The sequence below is a fragment of the Eptesicus fuscus genome, chromosome 6, assembly GCF_027574615.1.
Source record: "Eptesicus fuscus isolate TK198812 chromosome 6, DD_ASM_mEF_20220401, whole genome shotgun sequence".
In the NCBI taxonomy this organism is placed as follows: Eukaryota; Metazoa; Chordata; class Mammalia; order Chiroptera; family Vespertilionidae; genus Eptesicus; species Eptesicus fuscus.
The window spans coordinates 79,012,917-79,031,840 of record NC_072478.1 but is presented as its reverse complement, the minus strand read 5'-3'; the positions used below and the strand labels follow the sequence as shown (position 1 = coordinate 79,031,840).

General features: G+C 40.2%; 1 protein-coding gene across 3 annotated transcripts in view; it reads right to left on the bottom strand.

Moving 5' to 3' along the window:
- The window catches only part of UBE2D2 (ubiquitin conjugating enzyme E2 D2), a 48,563-nt gene that overhangs the window by 9,406 nt on the left and 20,233 nt on the right, over positions 1-18,924 (bottom strand). For 2 of the 3 annotated variants that reach the window (XM_008141580.3, XM_054717928.1), the window contains exons 2-5: positions 8,993-9,056; positions 2,719-2,750; positions 2,562-2,639; positions 2,369-2,474 (exon numbers count right to left, since the gene is read on the bottom strand). In XM_008141580.3, the coding sequence (XP_008139802.1) occupies positions 2,369-2,474; positions 2,562-2,639; positions 2,719-2,750; positions 8,993-9,056 (280 nt within the window). Of the gene's footprint in view, positions 1-2,368; positions 2,475-2,561; positions 2,640-2,718; positions 2,751-7,084; positions 7,103-8,992; positions 9,057-18,924 lie in introns of those variants that run through there. The other variant, XM_054717929.1, reaches the window with a different exon arrangement.

Here is an 18,924-nt window from a genome sequence, read left to right as displayed (position 1 = left end):
TTATTATTTGGGGTTGTTTTCTTAATACAAGTGACTAAAACCAGAATTACTGGGTCAAAGGGTATTAACCTTTTGCACTCAGATGTTGAGTGCAAATTACTCTTTGAATGTATCAATAATTTGAAATATTAAAAAATCCAAATAAATAAGTTTGTATGAAAAGAAACTCCAGTTTTTTATTCTACTGCCACGCTTTGTAAAATCTGGGGTATTTAAAAAATTAAATCCCGAGTAGAATAAAGGAATCGAGAAAAAAGCAAGCGAGTGCAAAGGGTTAATTATTAACTCTCATCTCTTAATACATCCTGGGATATACAAACCTATGCTTCTGTAGTATATGAACACTCATTGTAATGTACCTTATCAGCATTTCGTTTTCTTTTTGAAAGATCTTTGTTAATTAAAAAGGTGAATAATGGGAACTATATATTTCTTTATTTTGTTCCTTTCTGTCCTCTCATCCACTGGAATCTAGGTTTTTTTTCTCTTACTGATTTATATATGTTATTTGTATTATAAACATATTAGCCCATTATCTTATTTACTAGAGGCCCGGTGCATGAATTCGTGCACCAGTAGGGTCCCTCAGCCTGGCCTGTGGGATCGGGCTGAAAACGGCTCTCCAACATCCCCCGAGGGGTTCCGGATTGCGATAGGGTACAGGCCAGGCCTTGGGACCCCACTGGTGCACGACTGGGGTCAGAGAGGGACACAGGAGATTGGCCAGCCGGGGAAGGACCATGGGAGGGCTCTAGGGCGTATCCAGCCTGTCTTGCTCAGTCCTGATTGGCCGGACCCCAGCAGCAAGCTAACCTACCGGCTGGAGCGTCTGCCTCTGGTGGTCAGTGCACGTCATAGCAACTGGTCAACTGGTTGACCATCTTCCCCCTGGTGGTCAGTGCACGTCATAGCAACTGGTCAACTGATCAACTGTCTGCCCCCTGGTGGTCAGTGCACATCATAGTGAGCGGTTGAGCAGCCTTAGCATATCATTAGCATATTATGCTTTGATTGGTTGAATGGATGACCAGACGACCAGACACTTAGCATATTAGGCTTTTATTATATAGGATGATGCTGGAAGCCAGTTCCAGCATGTCATAATTGCAAGAGTTTCATCAAAAGGTTGATGGAACTTGGGGACTCAACAACGGCTGAGTCATATATGTTATCACCTGTTGGGAATGGGTGAAGGCATTTCCCCCAAACCTGAATAGGATGATTGTTTGCTGCCAGACAGCTCAGGGCATCTTAATCTACATGTTATTGCCTCCTGTTGGCCAAACACCTGAACAGCCGTAGACTATTCCCCATTCTGACAATGCTTCTGTACGGAAACCCTACCCTTTGAAGTGTATCTCCACCTTGCCTTAGGACAATTTGTGTTAATAAAAAGCAAGGAATCCTGAGACAAGGAGAACTTAGTTCCTTTAGCTAAAGCTCCTCTGAACCTCAATGCCTTTCAAAATTATCTTTTGTCTCTGGACTCTTACTTCAGTTACACACAGCCTTTCTCCAGATTGCTGAACCCTTCTTAATGCTGGAATAAGAAGCCCGGCAGGATGGCCTATGGCTTATATTTGTATTTTGACAACTTTAATCCACTTGTGATTTCATTTAAGTATGATATTGAAGGGTTGCACAATTTCAAATCAACACATCAGATAAAGTTTATTAACTACCCAATCATCTCACTGACATAAAAAAAAAAAAAAATCCCGGGGCTGGGTAAAAAAGGCTTAAGAACTAAAAATTTGTAGTCACAAAACAGTTCCAGGAATATAAAGTAAAGCATGGGGAATATAGTCAATAATATTGTAATAATCATGTATGGTGCGCCAGGTGAGTACTTGAAATATCAGGAGGACCACTTTGTAAAGCATATGATTACCTAACCACTGTGCTACACACCTGGAACTAATACAAAATAATACTGAATGTAAACTGTAACTGAAAAATAAGATGTTATAATGTGAAAAAAAATCCCCCATCTACTCATGCAATTAATTATGTCTTATTTAGAAGAGCTACTGGATCTTTCATTACAAAATTAGTAACTAACTTTCTCTATACATTTTCAAACACACAGGCAACTATATACCAAAGACTGTTAAGATACTCAAATAATAATTTATTTTCCAACCTATAGCATTTAGAATAGCAAAATGGACAGAGTAGTCACAACACAAAGAATACATATACTTGAAAATCCAACGCTCTCCACTGGTCTCAAGATCTATTATTTAAAAATAAGGGGAATTGCTACTTCTTGTTACAATAAGTATAAGTAATCTTTTTTAAAAATAACCTTAAAAAGACTTTTAAAACACAGTTGCTTTATCTTGATATTGAATATCCATTCCATTACCTTTTGAAATAGTTAGTGCTGGAGACCACTGTGACCGCAGAATATCAAGACAAATGCTGCCATTACTGTTAATATTTGGATGATAAATTCTTGTTGTAAATGCAACCTATAGAAAAAAAGAAAAACACTTTTGTAAACTGGTTTATTAGTATCATAGGAAACACATTAAAAGCAATTAACATATCCCAATTACCTTAGGTGGTTTGAAGGGATAATCTGTCGGGAAATGAATTGTCAAGAAAAATACTCCACCCTGATAGGGACTGTCATTCTGTTGATAACAAAAAAAGTGGGATTAAAATGAATGAATTACATAAACTATTTATTCTGAAATTAATGTGAATACTTACTGGCCCCATTATTGTAGCTTGCCAATGGAACACTGGAAAAGAACAACAACAAAATTACCATGAAGCAATATCCACACTGTACCTACATCATAATCTGTTCATTTATAAGCAATATGTTGAGTCTTGGGCTGGATGAGGAATCTAAATCAAATTTTTTGAGCCTGAAGTGAGAAAAAGGACTAGCATGTTCTAGCCCACTGATAAAATGCTCAATGAAAAAGTATTTAGGCTGAAACATGAAAATTCATGTCAAGGAGACAGAACTCTTGACAAGCTTCAAAGTTCCACTTTTAAACAGATGTTTCCTCACCTCAAAGGGTAAAAAAGAGCCAAAAGATTCAATTCTTTGATGTGTTATATCATTTCCCCAACACAAATATATATAATTTACTCCGAAGTAGATAATACTCAAATTAGGAAAGAACAGTTTTTACAAATGTGAAACCATTTCTAAAAGTTATCTATGTAGATCCTTAGAATTATTGGTTTCACAATTAAAAAAAAATTAGCTGAAAGCTTCAAGCTTAATTATAAGCTCTAAGGACAAGCCAAAGAAATTATAAAGTTGCATAATAATGAAATATTCTCTTCAAACAGCAAAAAATGACGCTTGTTCCATTTCCAAGGTGGTAAAACTAAGTACAGTATAGAGACCAAAAAGCCAGAGTTTTCACTTACAAGCAAGCTACTCAGCACTTAACATTCATACTAAGATCTTGGCAAACTAAGAGAAGTTATCACTGAGATTACATGTGAACAACCCAAACCAGCTAGGTTGTCACAAGGAGAAAATGTGAAAACTAAGAAGTCATATGAAAATCCACTGGAATGTCAGCCCATATCCTCTACCTCCGCATATGAAACTATGACTATGATTTTTTTGCTCCTCATTGAGGCCTGAACCCACAAATAGTAGCCTGTTTATTACGAATAAAAATGAAGGACAGGTATTGCTGAGGCTTCCCTTCTTAGAATACCCATTTTCTGCCAATCATCTTTTTTTTTAATTGATTTTTTTTTTACAGAGAGGAAGGGAGAGGGATAGAGAGTTAGAAACATCGATGAGAGAGAAATATTGATCAGCTGCCTCCTGCACATTCCCTACTGGGGATGTGTCCACAACCAAGGTACATTTCCCAAAGGAATCGAATCTGGGACCCTTCAGTTCACAGGCCGACGCTCTATTCACTGAGCCAAACCAGTTAGGGCTGCCAATAAACTTTTTAAAAAATATGATTTTATTGATTTTTAGAGAGAGAGGAAAGGAGAAAGACGGTAACATTGATGGCTGCCTTCTGCACACCCTCTACTGGGGATCATTCCTTTTGTGGCTGAATAATATTCCATTGTATGTATATACCACATTTTGCTTATCCCTTCATCAGTTGTTGGATATTTGGGATGTTCACATTTTTTTGGCAATTATAAATAATGCTTCTATGAACATTTACGTACAAGTTTTTGTGTGAACATATGTTTTCATTTCTCTTGGATATATGCCTAAGGAGTGAACTCACTAGGTCACATATGTGTTAACTTTTTGAGGACCTGCCAGACTGTTTTCCAAATTGGCTGTACCATTTTTGTGTTCTGATCAGCAATGTATGAAGGTTCCAATTTCTCCATCTGCTCATCAACACTTGGTATTACAGTGGAACCTAATTTCTTGAACTTAATTTATTCCGGGAGGCCATTCAAAAACCAAATCAGTTTTCCCCATTAGAAATAATGTAAATTGAATTAAGCCATTCAGACCCCCCAATGATTACCTATTTTAACCTTTCTTATATACAGTATTTACTGTTTAACCTATAAACACTTTAAAAACAAAAAGAACGTGAAATGTAAGTGAAAATTAACAAAAAGGAAATGAACCTTAAAAATTGAAAATTTAACAATTATTATAAGCAGCGACAAAAGCAAAAAATATGAAAATATTCACAGCACAATATACTGAAATTTTAATAGTGGTAAACTGACTCATATTCATGCATTCTCTGTTTGTCACCTGAGAGGTGCGTGACTGATCATACAGGTATCAGCATGAAAGGGTTGTCAGTTGAGAAGTGAATTGTTTGAGATGGGAGATGTTCAAGAAACAAGGTTCCACTGTATTTGTCCTTTTTATTCTAGCTGTCCTAGTGGGTATAAAGTGAAATCTGCATTTCCTTAATGACTAATGATATTGAGCATCTTTCCATATGCTTATTGGCCACTTGTGTATTTTCTTTGGAGAAATGTCTATTCAGATCCTTTACCCATTTTAAAATTGGGTTGTTTATATTGTTGAATTTTAGTTTTTATAAATGTATTTTGGATAAATGTGTCTTATCAGAAATTATGACCTGCAAAATTTTTCTCCCAAACTGTGTCTTTTTGCTTTCTTAAAGATACCATTTGCAGCACCTAGATTTTAAATTTTGATGGATTCTAATTTCTCTTTTTTTCTTTTATAACTTATACTTTGGGAGAGTTTTATTTAACTCTCTGAGGTAACAAGTTTTCTATCTGAGAAAGAAATGTGGTAGCATTAACTAGCTTGGAAGCAAAGGAAAATTACTTAAGCACATTGAAGAGAACTTAAGAAAATGAAATTTAATCCCCAGACTTTAAAGACTTTCAAGTAAAGATTAGCTATTCTCAACTTTGAGGAATTTGTCTGAAGTAAAACCACTTTTGAAAGAGCATACAAATGCAGGTACACTATATAATACTGTGGAATGACAACTAGAATCAGAAAACCTAAATATGAGACTACCCTGGGAACCTCTATGAGTCTCTCACTAGATTTTTCTCTAAAATAGTTTACAACTTCTAACTCCACTCACCCAAACTATTATTGTGAAGCTTAAATGAGATAACATTTGTTTAAGTATTTGGCCTATCCTGTTTAGTATCAAGTACTATAGTTACTCATATTGGACAGGTCTAAATATAATAATGTAAATGGGATTTTTTGTCACATGCACTTGGTCTCATACTTTACTCGAGGCCTGGTACATGAATTCGTGCATCAGTGGGGGTCCCTTGGCCTGGCCTGCGGGATTGGGCCGAAACCGGCTCCCCAACATCTCCCGAGGGGTCCTGGATTGCAATAGGGTGCAGGCCAGGCCCTGGGACCCCACTGGTGCACAATCAGGGCCGGGGAGGGATGCAGGAGGTTGGCCAGCCAGGGAGGGACCGTGGGAGGGCTCCAGGGTGTGTCCAGACCATTTTGCTCAGTCCCGATTGGCTGGACCCCAGAGTAAGCTAACCTACCAGTCGGAATGTCTGTCCCCTGGTGGTCAGTGCATGTCATAGCAAGCGGATGAGTGGCCTTAGCATATCATTAGCATATTATACTTTGATTGGTTGAACGGACAACCAGACAATTAGCATATTGGGCTTTTATTATATAGGATAACATCTATCTGTTTTATCTGTAAAGCAATTCTTATAATAGGGCCTCGCTTTGATTCTTATGGATTTAGCAAACTAAAAACACCATTTTTTTTTTACTATGTTTTTAATGATTTTTAGACAGAGGAAAGGAGGAGGAGAGAAAAATATCTATTAGCTACCTCCTAAACACCCCCTAGTGGGGATTGAGCCTGCAACCTGGGCATGTGCCCTGACATCAAACGGAACCAGTGACCTCATGGTATATCAGAGGATGGCTCAACCGAGTCACACCAGCAAGAGCTATAAACACCAGTCTTAACCCTTTGCACTTGCTTGCTTTTTTCTCGATTCCTTTATTCTACTCGGGATTTAATTTTTTAAATACTCCAGATTTTACAAAGCGCGGCAGTAGAATGAAAAACTGGAGTTTCTTTTCATACAAACTTATTTATTTGGATTTTTTTATATTTCAAATTATTGATACATTCAAAGAGTATAAAAAGAGCTGCTACCGATGCTAACCGTGTCGAGTCACACTCGACATCCGAGTGCAAAAGGTTAAGAAATATCTGGAAAAAATAGGTTTTAAACAAGATAATATATAACTTCATGTTTACTTGTCTTAATCTATACACTTCTCTTACACAAATGTTTCCAAGTATGCTTATTTTTTCTATTTGCTAAATGTTTCATTTTTTTGGTGAGTTTTGTGTAAAAAATTGAGTCTTATTCACTTATCTTCCCTTTTAAAAAGGCTAGATGATGGTATACAGGGGGAAAAGCTATGTTGAGACAAAGTGGAATGCAAAGAAAATTATTATCCAACATATGTGGTAAGATTTAATAAATTATTTTAGACAGGATTAAACAGATACATTGGACATTAAAAATAAGCAAACTGGCTCTGGCCAGTATGCTTAATGATTACAGCGTCAGCCCATGGATCATAGGATTGAGGGTTCGATTCTCAGTAAAGGGCATGTACCTCAGTTGTGGACTTGATCACTGGGCGCATGGCGCATACAGGAGGCAACCACCGATCTCTCCCCGTCCCCCCGCTTTCCTCCCTTCCTTCCTCTTCCCTTCTCTCTCTAAAAATCAATGAGAAAAAAATCGTCGGGTGAGGATTAAAAAAATATAACAAAATAAGCAAATTGTACCCATATTCACAAGTATGAGCCAGTAGAAAGACAGACACATGCATATACACAATCATCCTTAATATTATCTTACTTAAAGAGCAATACCTAGTTATACTAATACTAGAGGCCCGGTGCACAAAATTCTTGCACGGAGGGGGGGTGGCCCTCAGCCCAGCCTGTACCCTCTCCAATCTGGGACATCCCTCTCACAATCCAGGACTGCTGGCTCCCAACTGCTCGCCTGCCTGCCTTCCTGATTGCCCCTAACCGTTTCTGCCTGCCAGCCTGATCACCCGCTAACCACTCCGCTGCCAGCCTGATTGATGCCTAACTGCTCCCCTGCCAGCCTGTTTGTCCCCAACTTCCCTCCTCTGCCAGCCTGGTTTGCCCCCAACTGCTCCCCTGCCAGCCTGTTTGCCCCTAACTGCCCTCCCCTGCAGGGTTGATTGCCTCCAACTGCCCTCCCTTGCAGGCCGGGTGCCTCCCAACTGCCCTCCCCTGCTGGCCATCTAGTGTCCACATGGGGGAAGGATCTTTGACCACATGGGGGCAGCCACATTGTGTGTTGGAGTGATGGTCAATCTGCATATTACTCTTTATTAGATAGGATAGAAGCCTGGTGCAGGGGTGGGGGCCAGCTGGTTTGCCCTGAAAGGGTGTCCCGGATCAGGATGGGGGCTCCCTTGGGGCATGGGGCGGCCTGAGCAAGGGGCCTGTGGTGGTTTGTAGGCCAGCCACGGCCTCTGGCAACCCAAGTGGAGGCCCTGGTATCTGGAATTTATTTACCTTTTACAATTAAAACTTTGTAGCCTGGAGCGGAGCCAAGCCTCCTGCTCGCTCCGCTGGCAGCCATTTCTGTTGGGGTTAATTCACCTTCTATAATTGAAACTTTGTAGCCTTAAGCGGAGGCCTGGGCTGGCCAGGGGGTGCAGAAAGCTTTGCTTCCTCCGTTGCCAGGGGAAACTCTGGCCTGCTCTCTCCAGCTCCATGACTGCCGCCATTTCTGTTTGGATTTGTTTACCTTCTATAATTGAAACTTTGTAGCTTGAGTGGAGGCCCAGGCCTGCAAGGGCAGGCGGAAAGCTTGGCTTCCTCCGTTGCCTGGGAAACCTTGCTCTCTGTGGCTGTAGCCATCTTGGTTGGGTTTATTTGCATATCTGCTCCTGATTGGCTGGTGGGTGTGGCTTGTGAGCGTGGCTTGTGGGTGTAGCGGAGTTAGGGTCAATTTGCATATTACTCTTTTATTAGGTAGAATTACCCAGATGGAGTGATTCAGTTGGTTGAGCATCATCCTGTACACAGAAGGGTTGCCGGTCTGATTCCTGGTCAGGGCACATACCTGGGTTGCCAGTTTACATTGCCAATTAGGGCACAGTTGGGACACGAATGGAAGGCAACTTATCAATGTTTCTCTCTCTCTCTCTCCCTTCTTCTCTATGCATGTTCTCAGGTGAGGATTAAAAGAAAAAAAAAAAATACCCAGATGGGGTGAAAGATAGATAGGAAGGGGTCAGAATAATTACACCTTGTCTGGCAAAAGAGGTTCAAAATGTAATGAACAATACGGAAGATGATGGGATATACATAGAACTGCATCTATCATGGACAAGTAAGGGTGAACACTACCTCTTTCCTAAAGCAAAATTATCCTTCACCCAAAATAACCTTAGGAGAGGTAATTCATCAGTTCTCAAGTGCCCAGAGGCAAGTTATTATACTCTTTTACTCCATCATTCCTTTTAAATACTTACTATCATCTCCAACAGGACCTGCTGAACACTGTGCTGGGGGGTCCCGTGCCAGGTCATTCAATTCCTTAAGAAAGGAGAAAGAAGAAATGTATTCAACATAAATCTAACTGTTACCCAATTAACCCTTTGCACTCGCTTGCTTTTTTCTCGATTCCTTTATTCTACTCGGGATTTAATTTTTTAAATGCTCCAGATTTTACAAAGCGCGGCAGTAGAATAAAAAACTGGAGTTTCTTTTCATACAAACTTATTTATTTGGATTTTTTTATATTTCAAATTATTGATACATTCAAAGACTATAAAAAGAGCTGCTACCGATGCTGTGTCGAGTCACACTCGACATCTGAGTGCAAAAGGTTAATACAATTTTTCACTATCACAATATTCTCTGTCCCACAAGTAAAGCTCTTTTGGGAACACTCCTTCAGAGTCAGAGAGGGGTGGGTAGGTTAAAGTATTTTAGATTCTTAAGTACAAATGTATGTTTTAAATAGTGGATCATTTTTACTTATAGTTCAGTAAGTAAATATAAGTTAACATGATTATGTGACTAAAGTCACAAAACTATAAGGTTACACTTAAAGCTCTTGAAATCATTAATATTCCAAATTATATGAGACCATCTAACAGGATATTGATGTTTCAGATATCTACTACCAGGGTTCCAAAGGTAGTAGAAAAAAACTTTAAAAAGGATACATTAAAAAACGCTGGCTGAAGTAATAAGACCTGTCATAAAGTTTTATAATCAGAGATGGTCTATCTGTAGTAATGTTCTACAACCAGATGCTAGCTTCTTAGCTATCTATATATGTAACAGGCTAACATGCTAAGTGTCCCTCCGACCGTCCAACCGGTCATTATGATGCACACTGATCACTAGGGGGCAGGCGCTCAACGCAGGAGCTGCCGTGACACTCACTGGCCATTTACAAAGAAACAGCACCACAGACCTGGCACACTGACAAAGCAACACTCGGCTTCCCCCAAGTGGGACACAGGCCCCACCACCACCCTGGAGCGACAGCCCACCAAATCACAACCAATGTTGCCAAGACCCCATGGCGCAAAATGCGGCCCACAGCCCAGCGCAGCCCAGAAACAGTGGCTGTGAGTGCCGGGTAATGACATCACGTAGCAACACCCGGCTTCCTCTCCCTAGCGACAGGCCATTTAAATAAACGGCACTATGGACCTGGTGCCCACAAAGCAACACTCAGCTTCCCCCAAGTGGGACACAGGCCCCGCTACCACCCCGGAGCAATGCCCCACCAAATCGCAGCCAACACTGCCAAGACCCCATGGCACAAAATGCAGCCCACAGCCCAGCCCAGCCTAGAAATGGTGGCTATGGGCCCTGGGTAATGATGTCATGTAGCAATGCCCGGCTTCCTCTCCCTAGCGACTAGTCTCCTTGAAGATTCTTCAGCCCAGGAACATGACTTGCTTTATAGCCAGGTGCAAATATTTTACACTTTAACCAAATGTCTGTGAAGTGTTTTCGCATGCCTCATCTTATTTGATCCTCACAGAAGTCCTGGAGTAGGTAGATAGGAGACTCGGTAGAATACTATTTTCTTTTCATTAGCCAGAAAACGGAGATTTAGAAATTTTAGAAACTTGATCTGACTGAAAAGAAATGGTGGAACTTGAAAATAACTTCAGGTTTTCTCACTGCACAGAATACAGTCAAACATTGCTACAAATATTTCACCCTTTGTTCTCCCTGCATGATCTGCAATAATAATCTGCTTCATGTTGATATTTATTGCTGTGTTGCTGACAACTACCTGAAAGAGAAGTTGGGGTGCTTCACTGGGCTGGAAAAAGTTTAGCTAAATCAGAAAGCAGGTCTAATTAAGCAAGTTTATCTAAATACTAGAGGCCTGGTGCACAAATTTGGCACCAGGGGTCCCTTGGCCTGGCTGGTGATCGGGACCCATTGGGACCATCTCACCCAGTCCCTATTGGAGTGATCGGGGCCAGCCGGCCAGGGGGACCACAGGAGGTTGGCCAGCCACAGGTTGGCTATAGGAGTGCACTGACCACCAGGGGGCAGCTCCTGCATTGAGTGTCTGCCTCCTGATGATCAGTGTGCGTCATAGCAACCGGTCATTCGATCACTTTGGCTTTTATATATATATATAGATATAAAGCTCTCGCTGGTGCCAATCTCACGCGTGTGTTTCCATCTGTCATTGTTGATCATGAATTTGGTTGACACTTCTATTATAGGAAAAGGGCGAACAGCGATATTAAAATATTTCTTCTAATTAATTTCCTTTCAATGTGCACGAATTCATGCACCAAGCCTCTAGTTTTAACATAAGAGCCCACAAACATGAGATTTGTTACTGGGTGGAGATGCCTAAAAAATTCAAGGCAGGAAATCATACTGTATTCCCTTTCCCCTTGGCTTGGTATTTGAGATAAAATTAAGTTCTGGGGAAGGACTAGTTTAGATTTTATTTTTAAAATATAACAGTAAAATCCAATAGTTTTAAGTACAATAAAAACTATTTAGAATCTTATTAATTAGTTAACCAAGGTATGACTTTAATATTCCAAATATTATATACTTTTAAATTTGCAGTACCATAGTTATGTTAGCCCTTTCTGTGTTCAACCAGTCAGTTTGGTACATTAAATTATTCTGTTTTATCCTATCTGTAAGCTTGAGTACAAAGCATAAAAGTATAGAAATAAAATTTGTCTTTTTAAAGTGCTGAGATTGAGATAAAGATTTAACAATAATTACTTTCTCAAGTATCTCAATTTTTGGATTTTGTACCTCTCTACAAAAAAAATTCCATACCCAACTCAAGAAAAAAGTAACCTATATACGATGTCCAACCCCAAATGTTTGTAATAAAGATCAGTATAACCAAGAATGCTTGACTGATTTAAAACACAAATATTATCTTATCTTTTTTTACTAATATAGCAATAGATTGCTATTAAAATACATTTTGGCTCTGGCTGGTGCGGCTCAGTTGGTTGGAGCAACGTCCCATATACCAAAAGGTTACAGGTTCCATTTCTGGTCAGGGCATGTAAGGAAAGCAACCAAACCAGATTCTCTCTCACATCTATGTTTCTCTTCCTCCCTTCCCTTCCCCCTAAAATCAATAAGCATATCCTCGGGTGAGGATTGGAAAAAAAAAAATTGAACTGAACAAGCTATGCTGATGTCCTACCATGTTCATTAAATAAAATTTTACTTGTGACTTATCAACATTTTGTGTCAAATTAAGTCACCTTTTTCCATGCTGAATGACAGACATCAAGGTTTAACAATGAGAGCTAATTTAAGATGAATATAAAATTCATTAGTCCATTTCATGAGCCAATATGATATAAATTAAAAAACCTAACCAAAACTTAGGCTAACAGACATTTAACACACTCATTCAACACTTCCTTGGTTCAAGGCACAGATATCAATTAATCTCACAAGCACTCTGCTAAGTGCAAGTAGTCAGAGATAAAAAGACTACATTCTAAAAAAGATAATATGTTCTGTATGATTCCATTGATATGATATTCAAGAAAAGGCACAATTTATATTGACAGAAAACATCAATAATAGTTCATGGGGAGGGAGGGAGTTGGAGAGATTGACTATAATGAACAATGAAAATGGGGGAAGTTATATCATGACTTTAGTAGAGATTGCACAATTAAATATATATTTACCAAAACTCAAACTGATATTTATAATTGTTGAATTTTATTGTATGTAATATACATTCCAAAGCTGTTTATTTTTTAAAAAGCATATATCCATCCATCTTTGTATGTGCATCAAGTATTTCTGAAGAATATGTAAGAAACTACTTAATAGTATTTGCCTTCAGGAAGGAAGCCTACTTTGGAGGGGTAAGAATGGGAACTATATAGTCCTTTTATACCTTCTAAATTCGATAACAAGTCTATTTATTTCCTATTTGAAAAATAAATGTCCAGTTCCTGACTGTAAATTTGGATTAAAATAACTATTTAAAGTCGTAACTGCCCAGCTGGTATTGCTCAGTGGTTGAGAGTCGATCTATGTACCAGGAGGTCACAGTTCAATTCTGGAACACATGCCCTGGTCAATCCCCAGTTGGAGGAGGCGTGTAGGAGGCAGCAGATCAAGGATTCTCTCTCATCACTGATGTTTCTCTCCCCACCCCCCATCCTCCTCTCTGAAATTAAAGAAAAAAATGTGTTTTTTAAAAAATAGGAGATTCCCACTTTGAGCCTTTAAAATAAATAAAATATGTAAATGTCCAATACTTTTACCAGCTACATAAGGATAATTACATCCATAGGGGTTCTATATTTTTATGACTCTTTTTAAAAATATATTTCTTTACTGATTTCAGAGAGGTAGGGAGAAAGAAATATCAATGATGAGAGAGAATCATTGATCGGCTGCCTCCTGTATGCCCCCTACTGAGGATGGAGCTTGCAACCCAGGCATGTGCCCTTGGCTGGAATCAAACCTGGGACCCTTCAGTCCACAGGCTCTATCCACTGAGGCAAGCCGGCTAGGACTATTTTTATGATTTTTGAAGTACAATTCCTTTAGAGTTAGAATTCCTAGAAATATAAATTTTGGTACAACAGTACATACAGAAAGAACCACTGAAAGTATCTCAGACTTCCAAGCAAAGTGACAAACATTACTTTTACTCTTTCCCAAAATCCTACTATAATAAGAAGAAACTGAAAAAAAAAATTTTAAGGCTTAACCCACAAGTACAAAGAATCAGCAAGATAACAGCAGCAACACTTTTGGAAGCTACAAAGGAGACTGATAAGTGACAGTGACTTAGCTACAATGGGAAAAACTCAAGAAGGAACCAAATTTAATTTACAAAGGCTCAGAAGTTGATTGGGCAAGCAACTCCTAGAAGCAGAGATAAAAACGGGAGGACTGCTTGCAAATCTGCAAATTTGTTTAAGTAGATCAACAGTATCTGCAAAATGTGGGACAGCATACAGGATAAGGGACCTGTTTTATTCAACAATAAAAACAGTGTATGAAAAGCCTTGGCTCAGTTGTTTTTTTTGTGGTCGCATCCTCCGTGCACTGAAAGGTTGCTGGCTTGGGGATTCCCAGTCCAGGCACAAGCTCAGGTTGCAGGCTCCATCCCCAGTAGGGGGAGTGCAGTGGGCAGCTGATGGATGTTTTGCTATCATAGTGATGTTTCTCTTAAAAAAAAAAAAAAGTGACCCAGATCCACTGGCTCAGTTGGTTGAGTGTTGTCATGTGCACTGCCAAACAGTTGCCAATTTGATTCTCAGTCAGGGCACATACCTGGGTCGTGGGTTTGGTCCCCAATTACAGAAGGCAACGGATCAATGTTTCTCTCTCACATCAATGTGTTTCTCTCTCTCTCTAAGAATGTCTTCAGGTGAGGATTAAGAGAAAAATAAAAGCGTATGAAAAAAGAAGGAAAGCTATATATTAGCAAAGACTTAAAAGATATCAATCAATTAGTTGTCTTTGTTTATATATTGATTCAAACCAATCAAATATAAAAAATCATTTTTGAAAGAGAAAAATTTTAACTGATTGGACATTTAATATCAGGAAATTATTGTTCATACTAGTGGCCTGGTGCATGAAATTCGTGCACGGGGGTGGGGGTGTCCCTCAGCTCTGGCCTGCACCCTCTCTAATCTGGGACCCCTCGGGGGACGTCCGACTGCTGGTTTAGGCCTGATCCCACAGGGCAGTTGGACATCCCTCTCGCAATCTGGGACTGCTGGCTCCTAACCGCTCACCTACTTGCCTGCTTGATCGCCCTTAACCATTCTGTCAGCCTGCTCGCCTCTAACTACCCCCCCACCGGCCTTCTCAACCCCAACTGCCCCCCCCCCGCCAGCCTGCTTGCCCCCATCTGTCCCCCCTGCCAGCCTAATCACCCCCAACTGGACCCCTGCCTGCCTGATCACCCCCAACTACCCTCCCCTCCTGGCCTGATTGCCCCTAACCGCCTCTGCCTTGGCCCGCCACCATGGCTTTGTCCAGAAGGTCTCCCAGTCTAATTAGCATATTACCCTTTTATTAGTATCGATTATAGATATAATCATTGCATTGTGTGTGTAATTTTTTAGAGTCCTTATCTCTGGGTTTCTCAATCTGGTACTACAGACATTTGGGGCCAGATAATTCTTTGTTTTTGGGAGCTCTCCTATACATTGTAGGATGTTTAGCAGCACCCTAGCCACTACCTTCTAAATGCCAATAGTACCCAGTATTCTTCCAGTTGTGAAAATCAAGAATATCTACAATGCTAAATGTCACCTGGTGGGCAAACTTGTCCCAGTTGAGAACCATTGGCTTATCTCTCTTAGTAATACACTAGAGGCCCGGTGCATGAAAATTCATGCACTGGAGAGGGGGGGGGGTCCCTCAGCCCGGCCTGCTCCCTCTCACAGTCCGGAAGCCCTCAGGGGTGGGAGGTGACCCGGCAATCAGGGGAAAGCAACACCCCCCCATCATACCTCTGCTTCTGCCACTGCCAGCAGCACAAGCCTCGGCCGGCCCTGGTTACCTGAGCCTCAGGCCGGCCCTGGGCGGCTGGGGGGCTGAGGGGGATGGGGGACTCCGGAGGCAGGCACATGGAGCAGCCGGATGCACCTGGGGGCAGGCCCAGCCATGCTGCAAGCCTGCTGCCCGGGCGGGGCTGAGGGGACTGGGTGCTGCCATCTTTGAGGGCATGGCAGTCAATTAGCATATTCCCTCCTTATTGGCTGTGGGTGTCACCATCTTTGTGAGGGCATGATGGTCAGTTAGCATATTCCCTCTTGATTAGATAGGATTCTGAATTATTTACAGATAAAACCATATGACATTTGGTTCAAAATAATCCAGTGAGGGTAGAAGAGATAATCAAGAATTAACAGAAAATAATGGATTATAGGGCACACAGAAATCTGTTATGGAACACTCAATGTTTGATTGTGCTTGAAAATTTTATTGCAGTTTATTGGACATCTACTTTATGTATTTTCCTATAGTATGTTATGTTTGTAGTAAGGAACATTTTTTAAAAAAGTTAATTACAAATTCTCATATCCTGTAGTTGGTTGTTTAAAAACTTAGGAAAACATTTTGGCAATATCTTACAAAAAAATGAAAAGGCTCACACTCTAGAACCAAACAATTTTACTGACTATAAAGAGAAACACCCATGTGCACCAAGAGACATGTATGGGGAATATTGAAGCTTAAGTGTTTATAGCAAAATCTTGGAAACAGATGTCTATCATAGGGGAAGAATTTTTTAAAAATATATTGGTGGTATATTTGTGTTCCATGAAAATGCATGTTATTTGAAATGTATACACACGATCCCTGACTTATAATGGTTCCACTTACAATTTTTTTACTTTACAATGGTGGGAAAGTGATACACGTTCATTGGAAACCGTACTCTGTATTTTCATCTTTTCCTTGGGCTAGCAACATGTGGTATGACACTGGGCAGTGGCAGTGAGCCACAGCTCCCAGTCAGCCACATTATCATGAGGGTAAACAACCAATATTCTACAACGTACTGTGTTGCTATCATTTTCTGAATATTGTTTTGGGTTTTTACATCCCATCATGTCTAAAAACACCCATTTGTGTCTCCTGCTTCTGGTGAGAAGAGGAAGGCAATTACTCTTGAGATTAAACTAAAGATAAGCGCCCAACTGTAGGCTAATTTAAGTGTTCTGAGCAAGTATAAGATAGACTAGCCTAGCCCTAACTAGTTTGGCTCAGTGGAAAGAGCGTCAGCCTGCAGTCTGAGGAGTCCCGGGTTCGATTCCTGTCAAGGGCATGTACATTGGTTGTGGGCACATCCCCAGTGGGAGGTGTGCAGGAGGCAGCTGATCGATGTTTCTCTCTCATCAATGTTTCTAACTCTCTATCCCTCTCCCTTCCTCTCTGTAAAAAATCAATAAAAATATATTTAAAAAAAAAAAGATAGACTAAGTTATGATATTCAGTAGGCTAGGTGACTTGCATGCATTTTTAACAGGACATTTTCAACTCACAATGGGTTTATTGGAAAGAAATTCCACTGTAAACTGAGGAGAATCTGCACATTTCCTTAACATCTATGTAAATTTTGACAACATTCAAAACAACACTATATGTTGCTTATAGATAAAAATCTTAAAACTTTAAAATGTAAAACTAGTAAAATGATGTCTAGGTCACTTCTCTGACTCTGGATTCCTCCAGTGAATGCCCTCCCCACCCAAGCAACAGGCTGGAGGGTTTGTTCTCTGGAGAGGATATAATAGGTCTTAGGACTAAGAGACACTAACAAGGGCATAGAAGATGTATGAAAAACAGGAAGGTTAAGTGAACGTTTCCATACACACTTTGTTCACTGTGGTTCTGAGAACACTGTAAGCCTAGCCCAGTGACGGGCAACCTTTTGAGCTTGGTGTGTCAAACTTCGCCAAAAAACTGAGCATAACTCTAGTCGCAAATGTTTCATCCTCAGGAGCAGCAAATGTTTCATCCTCAGCATGCGGCCGCCTCAGCGGCCACGTGTCATCAGAAATGGCTATGCGTGTCAGTGCTGACATGCATGTCATAGGTTCGCCATCACTGGCCTAGCCTATACCTTCCAGGCTGGAGATTAGACGATCCTCAAGAAAACTTAACCAATATAAGATAAAGAGCTATACAATTTACTGGCATTAGTGGTTCATCTGGAGAAATTGCCAGGCCAGTAAACCATAAATTGTATTTCACAGTTGCCAAACCTTATCCCCATGTGCTCAGGCCTTTTAATCAGCTTGTTATGCCCTACTCTTAAAGAATTAGCCAAATGATTCATCTGCAACACCTTCAAAGACCAAAACAATGTAGAGGAAAAAAGCAGAAGAAAACAAAGACCATACAGGGAGAAGAAAATGTCAAAACAAACAATAAACTATCATAAATACTCTTAAAGGTAAGAAAAGCTATTGCTCCTATGAAATAAGAACAAAATCCTTAAAACAAATAAACTTATATTCTGAAAATGAGAAAGTCTTTCAGAAAATAGATAAAAGACTTGCAGTATTATTTTTTTTAAATATATTTTATTGATTTTTTACAGAGAGGAAGGGAGAGGGAGTGATAGTTAGAAACACCGATGAGAGAGAAACATCAATCAGCTGCCTCCTGCACACCTCCTACTGGGGATGTGCCCGCAACCAAGGCACATGCCCTTGACTGGAATCGAACCTGGGACCCTTCAGTCCACAGGCCAACGCTCTATCCACTGAGCCAAACCAGTCAGGGATTGCAGTATTATTTACAATAACCAAGATATAGAAGCAACCCAAATGCCCATCAATAGACAAGTGGATAAAAAAGTTGTGGTACATATACAATGGAGTATTACTTGGCCTTAAAAGAAAGAATGAAATCTTACATTTGTGACAACATGGATGGACCTAAAGTGTATTATGCTAAGTAAAATAAATCAGACAGAGAAGGATAAATATCACATGATTTCACTTACATGTGGAGTCTAAAGAACAAAATAAGCAAACATAGAAACTGACTCATAGATACAGAGATCAGGTTGATGGCTGACAGAGGGGAGGGGAGTTGGGGGGCTGGATGAAAAAGGTGAAGAGATTAAGTACAAATTGGCAGTCATAAAACAGTCATGGGGATGTAAATACAGCATAGGGAATATAGTCAATAATATTGCTATAACTGTACAGTGCCAGGTGGGTGCTTAAAATATCAGGGAACCCTAGCCAGTTGGCTCAGTAGATACAGCGTCAATCCATGGACTGAAGGATCCTGGGTTCAATTCCAGTCAAGAGCACATACCTTGGTTGCAGGCTGGATCCCCAGCTCTGGTCAAGGCACATATGGGAGGCAACAATCGATGTGTCTCTCTCACACTGATGTTTCTCTTTCTCTGTCTCATCCCTTC